Genomic DNA, 25,909 nt, shown 5'->3' with positions numbered 1-25,909 from the left:
TGTTTCCATGACGTACAGGGTCAGACTGATTTGCATATGGCCATGTCTGAACTGGGGTGGCGGAGTGAGCTAAAGAATGATGATGGATTAAACCCAGATCAGTTGACTGGGGGTGAGTCATTGCAATGTTCAACACTCCGTCCATCATCCCCTTTGGTTTTGCTATGTTATAAAAAGGAACATGGTGGGGGGCGTGGTCTCGCTGCTAATGGCGTGAGACGCACGCTGTGGGAGCTCCGTGGCCTGCTGCTTTCCTAAGCCATTATAGCGGAGTTCGGGGTGCCAGTCGCGCCTATTTGTGGGGTGTTTGAGTGGCGGACTATGGGGAGCTCCTTTGGTGAAGTGGAGGACAGCCGGAACACGATTGTGGTGGTGGGCAGGCCGTTCGCCCTGGTCCCGTGGCCGGGATCGTAGCGGCCGCCATATTGCAGACCCGGAGTGGGGCACTGCCTCGGGGCCGGGGGGCGAGTGCCTGGGACCCCCGCGGACCCGGTGGATGCCACACGCAGCAGGCGGCAGACCAGCCGTGGGATTGCGGCAACCGGGATATCGGCAGCGCTGGGGGCCCGAGGGTAAATGCCTCCCACCACGCCTTAGAGCCGCCATTTTGTAATTGGCCGGGAGCCTGGATTTCCCCGGGATGGAGGACTGAAGGAGCTGTTCCCCTGCCCTAGCACACACCAGCGGTGAATGGAGCTGCTGTGCGACGGGCGGGCCCTGCTGTGGTGCCCCGTCTGGGGGAGCGAACTCTTCAGCTGGCATCACTGAGCCCGAGTTTTGGCGCGAATCCTAGTTGGGGCCTGCTGCTCCCCTTGCGCAGTGACTTTCGCGGCGCCCCCCGCCTTATCTCCTGGCCCGATTGCCTACCCGGACTGCCCCTGGCCCGATTGCCTACCTGAACCGCTAGGAGCTGCATCCTCAATGGCCGCGCGCCTCTCTGTGCTGATTTGCAGGGGGCTGAGGCGGGCCTCTCCACGGGCGAACCGCCTAAGGCATTCTACATCTGCTGGCTGAGGGCGCGAAGACAGGCGCCAGGCGTTGCTGCGGGGGTTTGTGGCCAGCGGCCCTCCTGTGGTGGCTTTGGGGTACCTGGGTGACCTGGGCCCTGCAGTGGGCACAACACCTGAAAGCCTTACAGAGGGGAGGGCTGGGCCCTGCACCCCCCATACAGCGACTCAACTGGAGGCTGGGCACTACGCAACTGACCGGGGCTCAAACTGGTTCCTGAGGGCAGCTCGTGCTGCACTAATTGAATCTCCCTTGTTTATTGCGGCCCCAACACCACGACTCAAGTGGGGGCGTCACATCGAGGCCTTCTTTCACCCTTGCTGCCTGGACTGCAAAACTGTATCGCCCAGGTTGTGAGTGCTCCCCTTAATGTTACTGGCGGACGACCTCATATACCTCTTTCTCTGGTGGAACCTCAACCGTGCCTGCCTGCATAGCGTGGTGTTGGGGGTGCTGATTTGGGCCTGCGGGGCTGCACGCCAGTAAAGTGGAGGAGGTTACTGGGTGCAGGAGGGGCAAGCTGCAGTGAACATTGCTCTGGACCACATCTGACTTCCTGGCCCTGGCGGGAGCTGAGGGGGCGATCAGCCTGACCCCCGCAGGAATAGGCCCCATATTGAGTGGGTTGATTGGGCGGCTGCGGTGCGGTGGGCCCACATAGTAGTCGTGCGCCCCTGTGAACTGTCCTGCAAACCCTAGTTGGGCCTTGGAGACTGGTCTGCGGGTGAAATGCAGAGGGCTCGCATTCGGTGGTCCCGACCTTGCTGTCTTGCTGCCGCGATCGGGCCTTCCCCATAGTGGCAAAGGAGGAAGGAGTTGCTACCCGTAGGAGGAAGTCTGCTGCATTTACACACGGACTGCGCTCACTGCATGGAACCTGGTCCACTCATCTGGCCAGACTGCCCGGGAAAGAGGTCACCGGGAGACTTATTGGGTGCACTGGCCTCAAGGCTGCCCCTGAGAGGCCTAACATGCATGCCATTACCGAGAAGGAAGCATAGAGTAGCCCGGCGGCTGCCTGGCCTAGGGGCCCATCGGTGACAGTAGGGACCAGCTCACCCATTGTAGATTCTGCGCCCACAGCTCCCTCGCTTCCACTGCAACGGGACCACCCTCCATTGCGGGTTCATCCTTCCACTGCGCCGGGGCCACTCTCCAGTGGGCCCTCTAACTCTGGGGCGGGTCCGAGACGACTGCAGGAAGCGCACTGGATCTGGGTACTGACACCCACATCGTGACTGGACTCAGCGAGCTGCAGTTAATGGCCAGGCGGCCGGCGACTGCTTTCTCTGCCAGGGGTGTGCACGGAGGAAGTGAGGGGAGACCATTTGGCGGCTGAGCGGCCTTGTAGGCTATCAAACAGATCCTTGGGGCCCCTTGATAACGGCACCTTGGGGACTGCCTAAGTTGCAAAGATGACTCGCACTAACAGAGGGAAGGACGCTTCGGTGCTGGCCTCTAAGGACACCACGGTGAAGGAGTTGTGGGGCAAGGCAGGCTCATCTACCTCCACGGAAGCGACCCCGCAGGCGGGGGGAGGCTCGCCCCCGGTAACACAAGCTTTCATGGCCTCCTTCATGTCTGAACTGAAAACCGAAATCAGCTCGCTGGGCACTGAAGTACACTCCTGTGTTCGGGAGCTTAGAAAAGAGGTCACAGTCCAGGGCGAGCGAGTGGATGGGCTGGAAAAGACGGTGGTTGCCTGCACGGAAGATCAGGAGCAACTTTGGCAGCGGCTGGCCACCCTGGAGGATCAACACATTGAGCTGCAGCTGAAGCAAGAGGACCTGGAAAACCGCAGCCGCCGGAACAACCTCCGTATTCGGGGGGTCCCTCTTGGGGCAGAGGGGAAGGACATTATGACTAGGGCTCCCGGTTTTCCGTTTAAACGGATTTTTACATATAAATACAGACAGAAAACAAGTTTTCCTTTGTCTGTATTTATATTTAAAAACGGGTAAAGACTAGCACATTTTGCTGCTCTGACGTGCTCCAGCAGATTTGCAAAACAGGATGGTATGTGATTGCTCACAGAGTAATTCTTCCAGCGCGATGCAGGGGCTCTAGAAGGGGTGAAAAACAACAAAGCCTCTTTAGCGAGTGAATGGTCTTTCAAAGACCTGTGAAGTGCTCGGGTGCGGCTGGCAGCATAAAAACTGTCAGTGTGTGTGCCCAGAGAGGCTGTCTCAGCCCAGACTCACACACACAACGTGGCAGGGGGAGAGAGGGGGGGGATCTGAAATATATGATAAATGGCTTAGAGTGCCAAAACACTGTCCGTTCCGTTGGTATGTTCTATTCATTGTATTAAATCAAATGCAGCCATCTTTCTACAGTGCTCCACGTGTGCCTCTCTTATCTGGAGCAGCAAGGGTTAATAGATGCCTGACTGACTAACACTGACCCCAGGAGGAAGGTGAGCCAGCTCGTCCTTTAAGTACACAAATGCCAGCCTTGATTAAAGTCATACCAGAGCTTCTGAAAACTTTATAACTTGATGACACGTCTTCAGAAGAGCAGCTGACTCTGCCAGCCGGCCTCACCTGCCAGTATTCTGCTATTAACAGGTCTTTATCTGTACAAGGGATCTCTGCACTTCCTTGGAGCACCGCCTGCTTAAAGTGAGCAAATACAACAATGGTGTGCAGAGGAGGGCTAGGTTTGTGGGGATAAGAGAGCGCCCACAGACTAAACCACCATCAAAACCATCTTAGGGGTATCGCCTGACTCACAGCCACAACCAGCATATTTATTTGACATGTAATAACTGTAAAAAAAAGATGCAGGGACCTCCTCTATGAGACCGTAAGGTCAGGGAAAAAGAGGAGAATAAATATACAGTAGTATCAAAATTTTCCCTCATCGACCAAATAATTTACATACAGGAATTGCTTCACCTCATTTCACTATTCAATTCAAAAAGTACACTCTATAAACACAGCATTTTATCTCAAAAATTCATTTTTATTTGTATCAAAAAAGTTCTTGATTATTTTTTATTGTTTATTTTTTATATTTCATTTCTTTTTTCCAAATTCAGTCCATTTAACATGTGACAAGCAGTAGACATCAGTTCTACAATGCATATGTTTATTGATACATATATTTCTCTGCTACTTCATACTATTTCTAAAACAATTACATAAAAAACACACACCTAATATCATTAAATCCACCTGGATCACTTCATTCATACACCACAACTCTCATACCACTATTTCCACTCTCACAACATCAATACCAACTATATCCCAACTAGGTACTCAAGATGTCTCTATAAAAATATAAGAGACCCAGCACTAGAATGGTCTACGCGCGTTTCGGTGGGTTTAATAGTTGTCCGAAAACCACCTTCTTCAGGACCTTGTAAGATATAACACATGTGGGCTCCAGGGGACCAGTTTGTGTTGAGAAGAATTGGATATCCAATATCCCAATGTTATCACTAGACATACAAAGTTATCCGTTTTAAAGTTCGGGGAGTTTTTTGTCAATGGTTCTTATGCTCACAGATTGAAATCCGCATATTATACACGGGCCAAGGAATTGTTCCAGTTTTCTGAGGTTCATCGATAGGATTATCCGTAGGAGTAGCGCCCTTTTTGAATTTCCCTTGGTTGTGTCTGTACTGTAGATACTTTTAAAAGTCACTCACGGTGGTCCAATACAATCTCCTTTGCAATACCTTAGGAATGGCGTCCTTTCAGATTCCCTTTATTTATATCTGCGCTGTGGATAGTATTGGTTGTCACCCGTGGTGGTCCCATAAAATCTTTTATGCAATACCTTCTCTGTTAGGACTCCTTCATTGTCCTTCAACCCGTTGTGCCTCTGTGAGGTTTTAGTTCAGTAGTAGCAGAGAAATATATGTATCAATGAACATATGCATTGTAGAACTGATGTCTACTGCTTGTCACATGTTAAATGGACTGAATTTGGAAAAAAGAAATGAAATATAAAAAATAAAAAATAAAAAATAATCAGAACTTTTTGATACAAATAAAAATGAATTTTTGAGATAAAATGCTGTGTTTATAGAGTGTACTTTTTGAATTGAATAGTGAAATGAGGTGAAGCAATTCCTGTATGTAAATTATTTGGTCGATGAGGGAAAATTTTGATACTACTGTATAACTGTAAAAAAAATCAATATACTGACTAAAACTTTCTAAAACTGACAAAACACCAGAAGACAGTCTGCGGTAAAATCCTCGAAAGCAGAGAAGGTCTAAAATCGAATGGTAGCAGAAAATGGTAGAATTCGTGCCATGTAGATAAAACATAACATATAAGTTATATTTGGGACATTCTGCGGATGGTAAAGTTTTCAGATTAATGTATTGACCAATAACAAACGTGTGTATGTGTGCATTGTCAATTTAAATAAATGTGGAAAAATACTAGCTGCAGCGACGTCTTTTACTTATGGGAAAAATAAATATGGATAAATGCAGATAAAATGTACAAAAAATAAATATGGATAAATACAGACGGAAATGGCAAAAAAATAAAATACCATAAAACCGGGAGCCCTAATTATGACCTATGTGGCACAGCTCCTTCATGAGATATTCCTGCTCCGAACTGTTACTCGGTGAGGTAAACACTAGGTATGGGGATGGGTATTGGGTAAAACCAATCTAAGTCTTGGTTGTAATTCAGACCCGAGGGGTATCTAAGTGCTGTAGTCTCCATGCGTAGAGACCAATCTTATATTCCTAGGGTCTCGTTAGTAACAATCTCTGCCCAAGAATAGAGCTCATTGCCAATCTTTGCCATGTAAGGATTCTAAAGGTAAAGACAGAGGACAAAAATGTAGCAACATTAAGGAGAAGTGAGATAAGGGTACAAAATAGAACAACAAGATTAGGTGAGTTGAGAACGCAGAGAAAATTTTAGATAATACAATAAGATAATAGCTACTGTATAAAATATGGAGGGACAGTAGCTGGGTTAGCAAATTTTGAACAATAAACAGCACGTGTGAACAGGACCTACAGACACAGTCCTGTTCACGCACATTGCATATTAGTAACGTCAAAATGTGAGGGCCAACATCGGAGACATTTAATAACGGGTGCACCCGATATGTTGTATCTATGTCTAGTACCCCTAATGGAGTGAAATTCAAGTGCTATGACAGTTAAACACTCAAAAGAGACATAGCTACTCCAGTGTAATGACAGTGTTTGACACTAGTATGAGGACAAAGTATCAGTCTCCAAGAAAATACTGCAATTCGTGGTCAGTGTTGAGGCCCAGTTCCACAATCTTAAATCGCATAATCCAGGTTGCCTCCCTCCTTCTAAGTGTCAGTTCTCTGTTGACACCTCTCTCGTCCATGGGTATGGGGACGAACCCGAAAAAGGAGAAGGCTCTGTGACTGTCCTGCGCTGGACATTCGACAATATGCGCAGCTACTGGATATCAAGTATCAGCTTGCTTCAATGCCCTCATGAGTTCCTCAATGCGATCCTTCAGAGCTCTAATAATGCTGCCAATATATTGTAGATATGGCCATTGGGGCCAGTGAAGTCCCTCTTCTGATCCGTGGCCCATCTGCACGCGGAAACATTGCCCACATTTGAAAAACCCCAGTGTGTGAGGTGTGAGCCAATGTGCGTGTGTGCCTGCCGTAGGGTAACTGGGACTCAGCAGGTTTTTGAAACTCTTAGCCTTGTGGTATGTCTCCTCCGGTCTGGAGGCGATGAAGGGTTCTAATGTTTTGTCAGCACGAAGTAGGTGCCAATCTCTTCTCGAACTTCGTGTGCCATGTTTAGCATATTGTAATCCGTGACTAGCGGATGATACTTGGGTCCTTTGTCTTTGTCCTATCTTGCAGAGTGTACTGCCTCCCAACCTTGGAGATCTGTTTCAAGGCATTGTCCACTGTCCTCTGGCTGTAGCTCCTACTTTTAAATCTGTCCTCCATGCCTTCAAAGCAGAGTTTGAAGTCGTGGTCTGTGCTACAATTGCACCTAGCTCGTATGTATTTTCCATACAGGATGGCATCGATCTGGTGCCTTGGGTGCGCGCCATTGCGTTCCCATAGAGTTTGCTCTCAATTTTATTGTCAGAGACAAAGAGTTCCACATCAAGAAAGGTTATAGAACGCTTGCTGTGGTGACAAGTAAACTTAATGTTGGCATAATTACTGTTCAAGTAGGCCAGAAAAGCAGATAGCCTCTCAGTACTCCCAGTCCAGATCATGAGGCAGTCGTCAATATACCAGCCCCCCAAAAAAATAGAATCGTTCCATTCACTACCTTTTGTGTCCCATATCCGTTCCTCTTGCATCCACCCCTTGAATGAATTGGCATACAATGGAGAGAATTTCGAGTCCATGGCTCCTCCACTAGTTTGCCTGTACCATGTGTCCTTCAAGAGGAAAACACTGTTCTCAAGAATTAATTTGGTCATTTCCAGAAGCATGCCCATGTGCTCCCAGAGGTTAGCCTGGCCAAGAGTTGAGTATGTGTTCCAGCGCATGTAGACCCAAATCATGTTGAATGCTCGTATATCAAGTGGTAACATCCAGGGTCACCAGTGTCATAGTATCCTCCCATGTAATATCATCCAGAGTACTGAGTATATGCTTGGTATACCTTATGTCCGATGGTAGGTTAACCCCATCGGCTGAAGAAATATGACCACATACTCTGACAGTCTGTCTGTGGGTCCACCTATACCAGACACAATAGGTCTGCCCAGTGGAAATGGGAGATTCTTGTGTATCTTTGGCAAGGTGTTCAAGCATGGGTATCTGGGACGATCAACTTTAAGGTATGTGTATTCATTGAAATCTTGGAGGCAAAGGTCATGCCACCCTTTGAGTCTGTGATTAATGTTGTCAGTCAGTGTCCATATGGAATGAGAAGGGAGCTTCTCATAGCAGTCAACATCATTTAGTTTTGAGAGGATCTCCCCCTCATAGTCAGCCTGATTCATGAGCACCACATTGCCACCCTTGTCAGACTCCCGTATCATGATGCTGTTGTCCACCATCAATGAACGTAGTGCTTGCCGTTCTACCTTGGTTAGTTTGTCCACCCTCCCTGACTGAGAATAGTGTGATTCAGTGTGCCTATCCAGGTCTGACATAACCAGTTTATAAAAAATATCGATGTTGTTGCCCGCCGGCAATTGCGAGGTCCATCTGGATTTCGCCTTTAGGCCACTGCTACTGTTCAAGTCCATTTGAACATTAAGCTCATTAAGAACCCTATCCATTATCATTGGGTCCCACCCACATTCAGATATTGACAGTAGCAGCCTTGTATCTAACACATCCTGAATAGTTAAATCATCACATGAGAAATTGAGTTGCGGTAACCTCAGATTTTTCTTTACACAAGGAAAAAGTGTAAAAATTATTTTCTTCCTAGGACCACAATCACAAGAGTTTAGGTACCCTTATTTTTATTATTTTTGTAGTTCTTTAAATACCTGGCAACATTAAGGGTAGGCCCATTACCTGTATTAGTCTTTTGAACTGTCACTATCGCAAACCCATGCAAGTCACCTCATTTCATTACGGCACATGTTTCTTCTGAAGAAAGTCACACAATTGACATACCTCATGATCACCAATGCACTCTAATTAAAATGTGACACTTTATTGTTATTTCTCTATTCGGGCATATAATTATGGACCCGAAAAATGTTCTGTATGTAATGGTATGGGTTTCCACATGTTCAAGTGGGTTACTTGAATCATGTTCCTTTTGATAACATGTCACAGTGGATGTCTGCCAATGACTTTCATTGTCTTATACCCACTATGTTCCTAATATGTATCCTGTATGTTTCTTAGCCCTGAAGAAGTCGCTGTTTACTTTTTGGACGAAACGTGTTGGCTAGGCTAAGGCTTTGACTGGAAGTTCTCATGAGAGGAACAATAAACCCTGGATACAAATCGAGCAGTGGATGAAGTGCATTTTTACATTGTCATTAATTTGTTTGTAAACTACGGTTGTGGTTCTTGTATGTGGTCAGGTCTTCCGTGGTTTTGCTGTTTCTCCATCATTTTTCGTGATGTCTGCAGGAGTGCCTGGCTTCTTGGAGTTCGGTGGTGAACTAGGTGGCCTTTAGGGGGCGTTGTCTGTTGGCGGTGCGGAGCTGTGAGAGTTTGTCTGCGCAGTTGGCGATCCAGCGGTATAGGTCCTTGGCAGCTGAGTTGGCGTTGGTCGAGCCTGGGGTCTGGGGGATGGGGTGGGGGAGGGTCGTGGATGAGGGTGGAGTTGAGGTGCTCCTCTGTGACCTTGCTCCAGTACCTTCGTGGAGGCGAGGAGTGGGTTTGAGAGCGGTAGTGGTGCTGTAAGAGAAGTGAACACAGTGGTGGTCTGTCCAGAGGGGCTGTGTGGTGTGGTTGAAGCAGATGTTGTTCCCACCTGCAAAGATGGGGTTGAGGGTGTGTCCTGCCTTGTGGGTAGGTGTGGTGACGAGCTGTTTCAGTCTGATGTTGGCGAGGTTGCCCAGGAGGGCGTTAGAGTTAGTGTCGCTGAGGTTGTCGAGGTGGAAGTTCAGGTCTCTAATGAGTATGTAGTCCATGGAGGCAACGGCGTGTGGTGCGATGAGGTCAGCAATGGTAGCGGCGAACAAAGCGCGAGGTCCAGGGGGTCTGTAGGCGAGGGTACCAGGTTCTAGGGTCAGTCTGGATACAGAAGTGGAGGTGTTCGGTGGTGGCGGAGGAGTCGCTCATGGAGGTGCTGCAAAGTTAGAGGGAGCTCTTGTGTGCGATGGGGAGCCCTCCTCATGGGTGTTTGGGACGGTCCTTCCTCTGAATCTTGTAGCCCTCGGGAATGGCAATGGCAATGTCAGGGGCAGAGGAGGTGTTGGTCCAGGTTTCCGTGAAGAAGGCGACATCAGGCGAGAGGGTGTCGAGGAGGTCCCAGATTTCTATGGCATGTCTGTGCATGGAGCGCACGTTGAGGAGGATGCACTTCAGGGTTTCAGAGGTGTTGGCGTCTGGTGTGGGGTGGCAGCCATGGTTGTGTAGGCGGTGGTGAAGGTTCGGTGGCAGTAGAACTGGTCGTGGGTGGTATTTGGTGTCGACAGCTGGCAGTTGTTGTTTCTTCCGGGGTTGAGTGAGAGGAGGGCAGCTGAGTCGTACCGATGGGTGGCCGGAGGACCAGGGTCCCTGGCGCTGGTTGCGATCAAGTTGCAGATGTGCGCAAACGGGCTTGCCTTTTGCACGGTTGCCATTAAATAGGGCAAATGGGGATGGAAGTGCAGCTGGGAGGCGGGAGTGGGAAACCGGCAGGGGGAAGGGCCGCTAGGGCAGCAGCGGCGTAAAACGGGCATGGAGGGAGCAAACAAGAACAGAGGCAAAAGTGGATCAGGGGGCAAATAAAACTAAAATTAAGGCAAATAAAATTAAAGCAACAGAGAAGCACAAAAGGACACAGGGACACAAAAGACAGACTTGAACCCTTACCTAGCAGAGAGGTGAAAGGGGCAGCGGTGGAGGCACATTCAGTTGAGCTGCACGGGTGGAGAGCTGGGTCTCTGAACAGGAGGTCAGAGGTCCTGCTCAGACGTCCGTGCAGCGGCCACCATTAAATAAGGGAAGGAGGTGAGAAGTGTAGCTGGGAGGTTGGAGCGGGACTTGATATTTCACACCGCTGGCACATGAAGCTAGTTCAGCCCCATCAGCATAGAGCTGTATTTTTTACAGTGATTTAGTCCAGCTACTACAGACTCCCTAGTTTAGAATTTTTGTTATCACCTCAGTATCTTCTTGAATGCTCCCACAAAGATGGTATTACAGTAATACATTAAAATCAGCATAGTCATTTTTTTTCATTTCATAAAGCTTTATTCGGTACAAATTAAAAATGACCATAAAAGCACATATGACATACATATTTAGACAACGGATTACAGAGATTATCAGTCATACACATTGTTAAAACATCATACTTTTCCTGGCATTAATTGATTTGTATAAAAAGGCCGACCGGGTGCTTTTTAGGATGTGGGAAAGCCACCAGGTGATGTACCAGCCCGAGCCTAAGCCTAGTAAGAACAATATTGTGTGAAGGTCTAGTCACCTGGCTCAGATATAGCTGGAAGCCTTCACACTCTGAGTATCTGTTGTAAAACATACAAGTAGGTAGTTGGTCACTAATATACGACCGCCTCTTTGCTCTGTGTGACATGAACTTTTTCTTCATTTCATCTTTTGGCATAACGGCAGCAGCATAAGGGTCAGCCAAAATATTTATGTTGTATATTTCCTGAAAGCTATAAACAATATATTTTAACCAAAGAATCCTAAGATAATTATCCAGATCAAGGCAATCATTAATTACAAGTCTATTAAAGGCTGTCTCCTCCTTTTGCCAGATAGATCGCCAGATCATTAGGGGCCTTAGAGATATCAAATCTGACAGATGGTCGATCCCAACTTCTCTATGGGTTAGAATAGTTGGGACTGAGGTTGGTTAGCAAAGTAATTTTTTGAGGAAAGTATTTTCCTCGGTTTGTAAACAGCCATGATATCCCCACACCCCAGCCCCATATAGGGCCATCGATACACATCTGGACTGATAGATCTGCATCATATCACTGATGGGTCTATCTCCTATCTTCGCAGCGAATCTAAAAATGCAATGGGCACTTTTGGCCATCTTTGCCCGTACATTTGTAATTTCATGCAACCAGGTTCTATCTCTGGCAAAGGTGATAACTAGATAACAAAATGTATCCACTTGTTACACTCTCTCTCCATCTATAAAAAATCTGCATAAAGCAGTACCGGAACGTCTATCCCTTTAACCTGTGGGGCATCTGCTCTTACTGTTTTTAAAACTGTATCCACCTCATTGATAAAAAGAGTAAAAAGCAAGGGGGCGAGGACGCAGCCTTGTCTAATGCCACATTTAACATTAAATTTGGGTGTACACTCCCCTCTCACCCCATACCGGACACAGGTTTGTAATCTTTCATACAGTCGAGCTAAAAAGAAGATTATTCCTTCTAGGGCCCCAGGCTCTAACAGCGTTATCCATAGGGTGGGATGGTCCACCAAATCAAAAGCGCTACTTAACCTCTTCCGCGCTGATGACGGAACCACTCCGTCATCAGCCGCGGTGGCGCTGTGCTGATGACGTAGCGGTTCCGTCATGGCCCGGTCGATGCGCCTGCGCGGTGCTGATTTCGCGCCTGAGCGGGTGGGGCCATGACGGAACCGCTCCGTCATGAGCACAGCTCAACCGAGGCTGGTGACGGAGCGGTTCCGTCACCAGCATGGGTGCGCCGCGCGCCCCCCCCCCGCCCCCTTAGCGCTGCGGCGGAATAGCCGCCGCAGCGAAGGTGTTAAATCTGCGAAGCAGAGATGAAGAGAGCCTTGTTTGGCCTGGGTATATTTTTCGATTATCAAATCTAAATTGATACACTGATCAAGTGTACCACGCCCTTTCCTAAAGCCATACTGGGGACTGGCTAAGATCCCTTTAGCCTCTGCCCATTCTTCCAGCATGACCAACAGTATCCTACTCATGATTTTAACAGAGGAGTCTAGAAGGGAGATAGGGCGGTAGTTTGTTGCATCCGACCTATCCCCCTTCTTGTGTATCGAGATAATGATGGATTCCCCCCATGTTGGTGGGACACTGTTGCTTACAGCAGCGTTAAAAACAATAGTAAGTTATGTTATGTTATGTTATGTTAAAATGGGACTTTTATAGCGCAACGGCTACTCCAAGGAGTGTCCCGGCGCTTTGAGCTCCAGACCAAGGAAAAGAGCTGAAAAACATAACACTAAAAGAGCAGGGGCCTATAAGAGGGGACAGATTATCCAGCAAACAGCCAGGTTTTTAAGTCTTTCCTGAAGGCAAGCAGGTTTGCGGTGTTTCGCAAGGACACCGGTAAAGAATTCCATAGCTGAGGAGCAAGGAATCTGAAGGACCGGCCGCCTAGCCGGGCCCTTTTGACGCGTGGCACCCGAGCTAGAGCCAAAGCTTCTGACCTGAGGGATCGTACAGGTCGATAGAAGTCCAGCCTCCTCTGAAGATATTTGGCACCATTGCCGTGCAAGGCCTTATGAGCGAGAGTCATGGCCTTGAACAGTATCCTCTTCCGCACCGGAAGCCAGTGAAGGGATACAAGGAGATTGGAGGCACTGGTGCGGCGGTGAAGGCCGAAAATTGCACGCGCAGCAGCGTTCTGGGTGACCTGCAAGCGCTGGAGGAGGTATTCAGGCAGGCCCAGATAAAGGACATTTGCATAGTCCAATCTGGACCCTATGAGTGCCTGAACAGTGATCCTCCGATGTTCCTCCGAGAGAAGGGGAAAGAACTTGCGTAGCATTTTGAGGATCCCAAAGCATGTTCCCGTAAGAGTGGAAACCTGGGATTTGAGCGAGAGCTCGTTGTCAATTTTAACTCCCAGGTTCTTTGCCCACTTAGAGGAGTGAGCGGGAGGGAACATGTCAGTAGGCCACCATCCCTGCCAATCTGGTTCCGATGGGCATCCGAAGAATAGTATTTCGGATTTGTCCGAGTTGCACTTGAGGCTGTTGTGTGAAAACCAGCTAAAAACAGCCCCAAGGCACTCACGGATCCCTTCTCCATCGAACTCTTCGCTCTTACGACAGGTGAAAAGGAGCTGGGTGTCGTCAGCATAAGAGACGATCCGGGCCCCATAGGACTCCGCCAGTTTCGCCAGAGGGGTCATAAGGATGTTAAATAGAGTGGGGCTCAATACAGAGCCCTGAGGCACTCCGACTCCCAATGGCGGCATCTCGGCGGACCCGGGAGGGACCCAGACCGTCTGCCGGCGGTTGGCCAGAAAGGAACTAAACCAGTTGAGCACCGTCCCCCCTAGTCCGATGTCATGAAGTCTAGTGAGGAGATCCTCATGGGGGACGGTGTCAAACGCCGCCGACAAGTCTAACATAACTAACATCACCCTGCCTCCCGTGTCCAGCGCCTCCTTAACGATCTCCGATACTTCCAGGAGCGCCGTCTCGGTGCTTAAGTTGGAGCGGAAGCCCGATTGGGATTCATGAAGTAATTCATTAGACTCCAGGAAGTTGGAAAGCACGCTGTGCACGTGTTTCTCCAGGATCTTAGTCAGTGCTGGAAGGAGCGAGATTGGCCTGTAATTGGAAGGCGCCTCTGGGTCAAGATTGGGCTTCTTGATCAGGGGGATGACCATAGCTTGCTTCCAGGCCTGGGGCAGGCAACCCTGACTCAGGGAAAGATTAAGGATAGGATTAGCTATGGGGTTGATAACGTCTGCCATTTTCGCTAGGAATTTTGCTGGGCACGGATCTAACGGTGAGCCCGATTTAAGGTTCCTCATCAAGGCTAAGGATGTGGCAACCGGAAGGGGAGGAAAGTCTAACAAGGCTGGGCCTGGGGGAGATAAGGAGGCTGTCTCAGTCGGCACCATAACAACGGAACAGCCTTATAAACATCTATGGGGACCCCATCGGGCCCCTGGGCCTTTCCCCCCTTACTAGATCTGATACCTTGTTCTACCTCTGCTAAGGTGAAATTTAGGGGTACATTAGGCCACGATCTAAAGTTAGCACCATGAGGACAATTAGCTTTAAATATGACGGAGAAATGGGTTACCCATGCCTCACTACTAACATGAGACATGAGCTCCGGGATCGAATCATCTTTTGGGAAGGTGGAATTAACGGTTTCCCAAAACAGGCGGCAATTAGATGTCTCTGCCGCCTGTGCTAAATTATCCCAGGCCTCTTGTTGCAGCTCTCCTTTTCTTCGTTTGAGGGCTAATTTGTAATCGGTTCTCAGCTGAGTTACCAACTTCTGGTCCCTAGGTCTATTTGCTAATGCCTGCTTTAATTGTGAAAGCAATAAGGTGCAGGTATGATCAAACCATCCCTTTTTATGGGTTGTTTTCCCTTTACCAGACTTAGTGAAAGTGGTATCTATGAATTCATGAATACTTTTAAAATTCCCTAAAATGAGTTCTGAGTCGTTATCAGTGTTCAGGATGTCATTAATTTCCTCAACGTAACCAGTCACAATTGTTTTTATCACTGTCTCAGATTTTTCCCCTTTCCATCTAAGTCTAGTACCATTGGGTCTGTGTGGTTCAATATTCTCCACCGTTCTTGTGGTGGGAACAGGCCTGCATTCCCAAATAGCAGTTATTAAGATAATACAGTTGTGGTCACTTAATGAGGTCTCTTCGATCCTTGGAGCCATACATAATGGTGGAATATTGGATGATACCATGACATGATCAATAGTGGAGTTTGTATTCCTGTCAGTATAGGTGGGAATCATATTACCGTGTACATTTTTTACGTATTGCAGGAGTTCCAAGTCATAATCCGCCATGGTTTTATTTAGTGACTCGCCATAAATGCTATGAGGGAAATGCAAGTCATCCTCCCCTGTTTTACTTTGCACCCCACAAACCACAAATGTGGACATAGGACAAGTTGGAATATTAAAATCAGCCACCCAAATAAAATCAAAAATAACATTTTCCTCTGCAATCAGCTTCTCAATAGCGATCTCTAAGTCCTTAGCGACTCTATACCGTGTGTTGTCAAATATGTTGTTATAATAATGAATTAAAAGAACGTCATGAGCGTGTTTCTCGTGCAGCCAGAGAATCTGGAAATGTGCCCCAACTTTCAAATGCCTTTCCACCCTTAGTGAAAGGCTTAGGGAGACCAAAATCAAAAGGACCCCCTTGGCTCTTCCAGACAACGAGCCCTGTGCTTCTAAATTATAGGAGGCATAACCTTCATAACTGACCAATTCTGTTCACCAGGTTTCTTGGAAACAGAGGATATCATGCGATCTAATGAAGTCCATCCATCCCAACGTCCCCCCTTTCGATGCCAACCCAGCTATATTCCAGCTAACAATGGATATCCCTTTGTTGTTACAGATGTTATCCGGCTCTGAAATAGAATTGCTTACCGGGATAACCCCCTCCCTTGGCATGATTATACAATCTCCCTCTATGTCTGTGGAATAGCTTGGGTTCTTCCCAGATGTAGTTCCCTGGTCATCTAAAATTCCCCCCACTGTATCATCAGGCCTGGATGTTACTGCCACTTCAATCACAGGGCGGTCCAGATCCTGTCAATCATTTTCATCTAGACCGCTCAGTGCTTGAAACCGGTTTGAGACAGGTACCTCAAATACGGGATGAATTTTGGGGGGCCTACTATTTAAATATAAGTCCTTGTTCCTTAAGTCATTAGTTTGGTGCGATAGGTGGCTATAAAAATAGCCAAGTGGGCGTAATGTAATACCTTATTGGGTGTATGCTAACAATGCCGCTCTTACCAGGGAAGTTGTGGCGTAATGAGGGTTTTTTTAATTAATTATAACGCAATCACCCCTAATACTCTTTTTAGAATTCCCTATCCAATTGACCCTTCTTGTGGTAAGGATCTGGTCTGAGTAATTCACAGGAAACCCACATTGCTGATTCAGCCAAAATACTGTTTTGTTTTTTTAAAGAGATTCGTGAGCTTCCGGTTGTGTTAGATTCAGGGGTGGGACATTCATTAACACTGCCACATACGGGGCACAGTCAGGAGGTAAATGTATAGTGTTGCTGCGCTTAACTTCATGGGTAGGCCTTTCTCCCATAGATTCTAGATCCACTGGATTCTTCTTACTATTAATGGTCTGTTTACTTTGATCCACTATGGTAGTCTTGGCTCTCCCACTGCAGCCTAAAGCCTCTGGCATCGGTGTTTCTGCAATTACATTACTAGCGTTATTAGAACACTCCCCCGTAAATTCCTTTGGTACCTTTAATAATTCATTTTGGAGAGATATTTCTCCCCCTAACCTAATAACCTCTCTGTTCAAATTATCTAATTTTTCAGTGAGTGGTTTGATAAGGCTTTCTATTTAAGCAACCAATACATTCAGTATTTGATCAACCTGCGTGCCATTTAAAACACCAGTGCCGATGTTCCCTAATTGTTCCTCTGTGCTAGATAGGGAATAGTTTTAAGGCCTTTACTGATATTATTCGGTCCCCGTTTAATTTGTGTCTTTCTGCATCCCTTTTTAGCTCGGGGGGCTGGCGACCTATGGGTGGATGAATTAGGAGCCTCGACCTGTATTTCTGGTGTTGGTACTATACCCTCTAGTGACGGAGAACCTAGACTACGGGACTTCCTGCTATCTACATGGGATTCCGTCAACGGTATATGAGGCGTCACTGGTATGCTACCTATACCCAACGAAAGTCATCGTTCTGCTCCATCTATTTCATCGTTAAGCACACTTTCTGCTCTTACAAGGTAAGTATCAATGGTTGCACCGGCATGTTCAACTCGGGTTTTGTTCCCCTTCCGCTTAGACATTATTTAAAATCACAACTTAACTTTCCAATCACATCAACCGTAAACACAGTACTTATATTAACTAAAAATAGAAAAATGTCACTTAAACGTTCAAATGTCTGGGTCGATAAAAAACAGTTTGGTGGATCCTTACCCACGTAGTGCCGCTTGATAATCTATCTACATTTGCCTCTGTGACGACTTAAAAGAATAAAACCAAGGGCGGTGGCCCGGCCCAGCCTCAACAGTCTCGAACGGGCTCCGACGGGCCCGCCCTTGGCCCGGCACGCGCCCGCGTGCGTACCGTGTAGCGGGTTCGGTGAGGTCTTTTCTAGCCCCCGCTAGATGCAGCACAGGGGACGGTGATTGTGCTGGCAGGCAGGCTCCTCGGTCCTGTAGTCCCGGTGTCAGCAAAAGGAAAGAATGTGGCTCGACGCGGCTCCCGCGAAGCGGGAGCGGCGAGGTCTTTTCTAGCCCCCGCTAGATGCAGCACAGGTGAGGGCGATTGTGCAGGCAAGCAGGCTCCTGGGTCCTGTAGTCCCGGTGTCAGCAGCAGGAAAGAAAGTGGCTCGACGCGGCTCCCGCAAAGCGGGAGCGGCAAGGTCTTTTCTAGCCCCCGCTAGATGCAGCACAGGTGAGGGCGATTGTGCAGGCAGGCAGGCTCCTGGGTCCTGTAGTCCCGGTGTCAGCAACAGGAAAGAATGTGGCTCAACGCGGCTCGTGCAAGTGAATACAGTGATGGGCCTCTACCTCTTCATCTTGTGCAGGACATTTTGGATTATTGCCAACATGAAATCTGGAACCACACCTTGAGCTAGGATGAAGTCGCCTTCTCTCGCCCTGTTTTCTGCAGGGATCTGGCACTCGCTCCGCCGACTGCAGTGGAGGGAAAAGTCCAGGAGCGCTCTGTTTTCAAACGCGCCTCACACGGCAGCTCATTGGTCCGAATTTTTCAGCATAGTCAATGTCCTTGTTCCTCCTCTGAAGCTATTATTCGTGATTATCCAGGTTTTCATTCTTTCTATGCCTGTCCCGCCACCTACTAGGGTAGCATTGCTTTTGTTTCTGTCCGTGCGGATGTTATTACTTGTTTGTCTTCCAGACCCTCTCTAGCTCTTATTTTTGATTCTTCTGTCCGTTTTCTGGCTCTCTTTCCTTCTCGTTTTTTCCCACTGTTCCTTTGATTTTTGGTTCTCCTGATTGTTTCTTGTCTCCAAGCCTTGTCCTGCAGAAATCCTGCAGAAATCTCAAGTTTTGAAAATTCCTTGAACTAATTAGCGAATGTGATTACCTCGAGGGAAGTGATGTCACACAAACTTTGACATCAATTACAAAATAGGAAAACGAAAAAACAATAAGAATACATCGAAAATTAATAGCATAGCACCAGAACATCCCTAAAATAGGCTAATGTTGTTAAGCAGTATGCTGATGGGTCCAGAGTAGCTATTTCCATCAAATGAAGGTGTCTGTAGGATGGCGCCCTGTAAATTTGTGCGGCGTCCTGAAGTTTCTGCAGCTGCCAGGAGCAGCGCAGAAGAAAGCTGAGCTTCATAGAGAAGCCCATTTAAAGATCAAGTTAACACCTTCCATTGGGGGTGACATTGAGCCCGCTGTTAGAGAGAGCTCAGCCTGACCTCTCAAAGTGTGAAAATGGAGATCTTTGGCTCTGTTGTTTTATCTAGGAGCTCCTGTCTTTTACCTGGCTCTGTTCCTCACACTGTTGCTTCTACTCGTGGTTGTCCACCCTCCCCGTCAGCTCCACCATCTCTTTTATCTTGTTTTCTGGCTCTGGACTCTCGTCTGTAGCTTCTAGTCCTGGTTTTTCTGCTCTCTATCCATCTCTCTACCTCTTGCACAATGGGCTCTATCGCTAAGTAGGTCTGTTCACTTCTTGGTATGTAGCGAGGCTTTCGTTCCTTACCGTCCTTCCAGACATCAGCATGGAGGAACGCCAGACCGCTGGCTAAGGAGACAGCAAGGCCTAGGGTGCCGTTCCAGTCAGTGGTGTGTTGAATCAGGAAACTTCTCAGAGAACCCTTAGAAAGAATAAGAAACAAAACAAGAAGAAAAAGAATTGAGAACAAATGTTTTCATAGCCATTCCATTATTATATTTAAGCCAAAGCAACCACCTCCCATTTCACTTAGCTTTAGCTGGTATCATGCACAGAGGTTTTGTTCAGAGGCCAACAACCTTTTGAGGAATTAAAAGATTTTCTAACACATCTACTTGGGCGCTGTTTCTATCGCTCAAGGACTTACTCTGTTCCAACCCTATGGGCCTGTCAGCGTGTTTGACAGGAAGGAACATGTACCATGTTCCGAAAAGATCTGGCATTTACTTCATATAGTCTGAGATCCGCCTCTGTACACCTGCCTCTGTACACCTGCTTTATGAGAGTGCACAAGAGAACTTGAAGTTTATTATAATATCAGCAGTGCTTGGTGGAGCTGTGAAGACATACACAAACAAATGTGCGTCTGTGTGTGTGCACATGTCCGAGACACACAGATTACAATTCATATATTTGTGTCACACTGCAATGAAGTTCCAGCTATTTTATGGCAAGACACTGCAGGCTAATATGATGCGTTAATTATTATTCACTATTTCCAAGCAGCAAACACTTCAAAGTTCCAAAAAAAGAACATTGCAGGACTCATAAAGAAATTCAGAACATTCAGTCCATAAAACCCCACAATATTCTATCTTCTCCCTCTTTTGACTGCTGCATCTGGGCAGATACGTATATCCTGGTATAATTGGTATATTTGTGTATTGTTTGGGGTTATGTTTTAGCGATCAATCCAATTTATGGATTATTTTTGAGAGAGAGCAGGTATTTGTGTTGCTTGTGTGAATGTTTTTAAAGGGAAAATAGTTATTCAGGAAAGTAATGAAAAATGTCCTAACTAACGTAACGGAAAATTTAAATTATATTAAGGACTCTTAGGCGAGGATTATGCCTTTTCTCTTCACTTTATTCAACAGCAGCCAATATTAACAAGAAACAAAACTATGTTTCCCATGAACCCTTGGGAAAACTGTAGTAAAAGAAAATGTCCAATCAGGAAACAGTCCTGTGGCCTACAATTATGGACATTCCAGCCCAACATAGTCCGTCCTCACTGGCCCTTCATCTTCTTTCGTCGCGTGAAGTCAGCCGTTGGATCACTTTCATGAGTCTTGTTTATTTGCACCAGATCCTACAAGGACAAAGGGACATTGTCACTCACCAAGCAAGCATTCATTAAAGCCTGTGGACAAATAGCAGTGAGAGCAGAGAATAAGCAATCACATTGAACCACTGCCCCAAACAATTCAGAGGTGAAATTGTATTACTTACTCTGATACAGGGAAGGAAATTTTTTCTTATGAAATCCCTAGGGCGGGATGATCCTCGCCTCGGAGTCCTTAACAGAATTCAAACTTTCCATTACATTAGCTAGGAAATTTTTCATTCTATGTCAGGACTGGAGGCGAGGATTATGCTAGTTTTAAAGCTTGCTCACCACGAGGTGAGCCATACCCAGCACAGGCTTGAAGTAGAATCTTTTAAAGGTGGAATCCGAGGACCAGTCTGCCGCGTTGAGGATATCCTCCAAACAGGCACCCAAGCCAAATGCCTTAGAGGCCATAGCACCTCGTGATGAGCGGGCTCCAAAATCTTTAAGGCTAATACCTGCAACTTGCATAACCCATCTAACCCACTTGGCTATGGTGGGGGAAGAAACCGCCCTAAAAGGCTTGCGTAACGCAATAAGGAGTTGTCGCTCTCCTGGGAGTCGGAACGCCTCAGTAATTTCCTCAAATGCCTTCAAGCAGTGGACAACACACAGCTTGGGGAAGTCTGGGAACTCTGGGCAAGTGATTACTCTTGTGTGACACGTGGTCCTTCTGTGGAGAGTAAACGTTATTCCATTAGGGGTAAATATCCTGCCCGTGATATCTAGAGCCCTCACGTCGGAGACGCGGCGGCAGGATATGAGCCAGAGTAGCATGGCTAGCTTAGCTGACAGCTGCTTCCGTGAAATGAACCTGATTCATATCCCAAAGGGCTGAAAAACGGGGCTCTGGGGGTAGAGAAAGTCTGATAACCCGCAGAAGTCTTCATACAAGTGGATGTTCACCAATCACCGTGTTGTGAAGCGGCACATGGACAGCTGAAATGGCTGACCAGAAGGTAATTATTGACCTGTATGCCAGGCCACTAGAGGCCAAATGAGCCAGGAAATTCAGAATGTGGACTACACTTGTGTCCAGGGGATTAAGACTCCGTCGCATACACTAACGGGACCATCTGCCCCATGTATCGTTTGACCGTGCTGTCCGCCCAAGCCTTGGACATGAACGCTTCAGCATTGTCCAAAAGGCCTGGGACCTCCCATCATCTCCTGTAATCCGCCATGCCATGAGCCACAGCGAGTTCCACTGAACCAGTGGATGGGGAATTTAATCGGAGCTCAACAGGAGAGTCCGAAACCATGGGAGTAGGATTGGAGAATCACAGGAAAGTTCCAGTCGAACTGGAAACCAAACTTCAGATCTCCAAAGAGGGGTGACCATTACCACCTCCCCTCGTCTCCTGAACTGTGCCATCGCACTTGTGATCATTGCGAAGGGGGAGAAAAGCGTACCGCTTCTCCTGACTCCAGTCCTGGAGGAAGGCATCTGTTGCTACTGCCAACGGGTCCAGTCTCCAGCTGAAGAAAAGTAAAAGTTGACGGTCCAGTCTCACGGCAAAGAGGTCCACCGAAAAAGTGCCCCAACGACCGGTCAACATCACAAAGACCTCTTCGTCAAGCTTCCAGAGACTGGAGTCCCTGAAGTAGCAGGATTTGAAATCCACTACTTCACTCTCCTGTCCGGGTAGGTACTCCACCTTGACCAACACCTGATGGTCCAGGCAGTATTGCCAAAAGCTGGTCGGCCGAGTCCGAGAGGGTTTTGGATCTCGTGCCCCCAAATGGTTGATATAACGGACAGCCAAGATGCTGTCCATCTTCAGGAAAACGGAGGACTGGATGGAGTATCTCGTCCAACAACGGACAGCGAAAGAGCCTGTCAGGAGCTCTAAGCAGTTGATATGTAATCTTCGTTCTTCTAGAGACCACCACCCTCCTGTAGAAAACTCGCCACATCTGGCCCCCCAGCCTACTCTGCTGGCGTCGGATTCTATCACCAGATCTGAGGCTGAAACGAAGATTGCTCAGCAGTTCCAGGCCTCCATGTGCTCCAACCACCACCCAATCTCTTCCTGGGCCTCTTTGGACAGAACCACCTTGTGGGAGTGAGGACAGCCTCTGAGTAAGTGTGCTGCTTTGAGGCGTTGAAGCGCTCAATAGTGGAGAGGGCCTGGGAAGATGGCCTGGATCGAGGCCGAGATGCGATCCACTTTCCGGGCCAATTGTCTGAGTGAGACCTGAGGTTTGGCGAGCAAACACCTCAATTTGTGCCGAATCTTTGAGACCTTCCTTGCCGGAAGACTGAGAGTGGAGGAAGAGGATTCTATTATGAAGCCTAGAAATGTAAGGGTCTGGGACGGGGTGAGAATCGGTTTCATCTCATTCACCACACACCCCAAGCTCTGGAGAAGGTCCACCACCGTCCGGAGGTGGCACAGAAGTTGGTAAGGGCATGTGTCCATCAGGAGCAGATCGCCCAGGTATACAATTGCTTGTATATCCTGAGCTCTCAGGATCTCCGTCGCTGGCCTGAGGACCTTGGTGAAGCAACAAGGGCAGAGGATAGGCCGAAGGGACGGGTGTATGTCTGATGTCGCCAAATGAACTGGAGGAACTGTCAGTGGGGAGGAAAGACTGAAATAACTAGGTAGGTTTCTTTTAGGTCCAGCCGTACCATCCAGTCTAAAAGACGCAGGACATCCTTGAGGAGGTGAATTCCTTCCGTTCTGAAGTGGTGGTAAACCAGTCACTCGTTGACTTCGCTGAGGTTGATTACAGGTCGTATACCTCCATCCGTCTTGTCCACCAAAAAGATGTTGCTGATGATCCCCCGGTGTGAGGGGTAGAGGGAGCGATCACACCCTTGGCCAGAAGCAATGCGACTTCCGTGTCCATCAAGGTGGCCTCTTGTTGAGAGAACTGGATGGACGGGTCTGTGCTCTTGAGAGGGTTCACCGACATAATCTATGTGGAACTCCTGAACCATTTGAAGCACACATGAGTCCCCTGTGATGGACGTCCAGGCCTGGAAAAAATTCCCCAGCCTCCCCCTACCCTTAAGCGGAAAGAAGGGAGAACACTCACCAGGACTGGAGGAGGATGCTGCTCCTCGATATCCTCTGCCTTTGCCACACCAGCCTCTTGTGGGATAGAAGTTCCCGAACCGGGATTGGTCCTGGTATTGGCCTTGTCTGGAGCCCTGACCTCTTGGAGGTAGTTGGTTGGAAGGGCGGCCAGTCGAGCGGCCCCTTCCTCGACCAGCTCAACATGGAAAACCCAAGGGAATACTTTTTTAATAGAGGATTTAGCTTTATCAAGGGAGGTAAAGGTATTAACAAATTTACCTGATTCCTTGACAAACAGCTCTCCAAAGAGCCCTACTTGTGCCACGGCCCCTGCCTCTGAATCAGCGAGGTCTCCTAACTTGGGGTCTATCTTAATGATGAGGGAGCGGTGATGCTCTGTAGAAAGGGCACAGTTGGAGTTGCTCAAAAATACAATGGCCCTTTGTGCCCACCCCAAAAGGGACTCTGGGGAAATTAGGGAGCCTGTTAGCTTGGCCTCTTCAGCCATGTCCAGAATTTTTGTGAGGGGTCCCAAATGTCCAGGAGCTTGTCCTGGCATGCCCGCCAGGACATATAAATTCCTTTTTTTGGGTCTTTCATGAACCTCTGCAAAAGGTGGCCATACGGGTATGTTATGTTATGTTAGGTTGTTTTATATAGCACATGGCTACCCCAGCAACGGGGCGTCCCAGCGCTCAACAGACATGCATGACTAAGTGGCTGCAAGGCTGCATGTGGAGAGGAGATGTAATGCCGGCCTCCACAGCACTGCAGGTTAGATTGATGAAAATAGCCAAGTTTTGATTAGCTTGCGGAAACACTGATGATGCGTAGTGGATCGTGCTTGTAGAGGGATAGAATTCCAAAGTAGTGGAGCCTTGTGCTTAAATGAACGTCCTCCCGCTCTACTCCTTCGTACCCTTGTAGTACAGGCCAGGTAGAGATCTGCAGAGCGAATATCGCGCGTCGGGGTATAAAAGGTGCTAAGTCCCTTCAGGATACGGGGGCCCTGTCCGTGTAAAATTTTGTGCGCTACACATAAGGTGTTAAATAGGATTCTCTGTTTTACAGGGAGCCAGTGCAACCGTACGAGAGCCTGTGATGCGGAGCAATATTTTGGCAGAGTGAGCAGAGTACGGGCTGCAGCATTCTGGGCCCTCTGAAGTCTTTTGATGACAGTCAGATTAGAGCCCAGAAAGAGAACGTTACAATAGTCCAGATGGGAGAGGACCATGGACTGGACTATTATCTGCCGGGTAGGAGGTTCAAAAAAATCCCAGGATGGGTCTAAGGGCGCGAAGGCGCCCATAGCAAGTGCCTGCCACTTTTCTTGCGTGTGAGTCGATGGCCAGGTCATTGTCCAGCATGACTCCTAGATTTTTTACTTCCTGCTTTGGGGTTGGAGAGTAGCCCAGTGTGGAGGGCCACCAGTGCTCGGCCCACTTCTGTGGGTTCCGACCAACTATGAGCACCTCTGATTTGGAAACGTTCAGTTGTAGGCAGTTATCAGATAGCCAGTTGGCAATGGCCATAAGATCTTCACCAAATTTAGCTTGGTCAGACTCAGCGTTGTTGGAGAAAGTAAAAATGAGCTGAGTGTCGTCAGCATAAGAAGTTAGTTTGCTGTCCCGTTCTCTTGCTAGTATGGCCAGGGGTCTGACGTACACATTGAACAACGTGGGGCTGAGAGCTGAACCTTGAGGGACACCACAGCTGAGAGGATGTCTGCTGGACGAGTACGGAGCGGCATGCACCTGGAAGGATCGGTCAGATAGAAATGACACAAACCAATCCAGGGCGCCGCCCCCGACTCCGATCTCCCCAAGACGTTTAAGCAAGATCCTGTGGGAGACCGTGTCGAAGGCCGCACTCAAATCCAGCAGAATGAGGGCGGAAGTGTTGCCCAGATCTTGTGCCACCCTCAGCTGTTCGGTAACTGCCAGGAGGGCCGACTCTGTACTATGATTGGCTCTAAAGCCATTTTGAGACTCGGCCAGAATGTCATTTGTTTCCAAGTACCTGGTCAAGGCAGTATGCACGTAAGATTCCGTGACCTTGGCCAAATACGGCAGCAGGGAGATAGGCCTGTAGCTATCCGGCTTTAAGGGGTCCAGAGTAGATTTTTTTAGCAAAGGGACCACCTTAGCATGCTTCCAGGAGCTGGAAACCGTGGCTGATTGGAGAGATTGATTAATCAGCTCGCAACCCTCCAGCAAAATGGGGTCGCGATGAAGTCGGAACGTCTCGGGTTTGACCGGGTCATCCGGAGATCCAGACTTCACTTTAGCGGCAAGAAGCTCCAGCTCAGCCAGGGATAAGGGGGGGAAGGTAAGGAGGGAATAAGA

General features: G+C 48.1%; 1 protein-coding gene across 7 annotated transcripts in view; it reads right to left on the bottom strand.

The window, feature by feature from the left end:
* AMHR2 (anti-Mullerian hormone receptor type 2) overlaps window positions 1-25,909 on the bottom strand; it is a 1,194,741-nt gene that overhangs the window by 574,472 nt on the left and 594,360 nt on the right. For all 7 annotated transcript variants that reach the window (XM_078687697.1, XM_078687663.1, XM_078687707.1 and 4 more), the window contains one exon: window positions 19,236-19,350. In XM_078687697.1, coding sequence (XP_078543823.1) covers window positions 19,236-19,350 — 115 coding nt within the window. The remainder of the gene's footprint in view (window positions 1-19,235; window positions 19,351-25,909) is intronic.

The sequence above is a fragment of the Lissotriton helveticus genome, chromosome 1_1 (genome assembly GCF_964261635.1).
Source record: "Lissotriton helveticus chromosome 1_1, aLisHel1.1, whole genome shotgun sequence".
NCBI lineage: Eukaryota > Metazoa > Chordata > Amphibia > Caudata > Salamandridae > Lissotriton > Lissotriton helveticus.
Note: the sequence above shows the minus strand (reverse complement) of the source record. Positions and strands in the feature narration are given on the sequence as shown.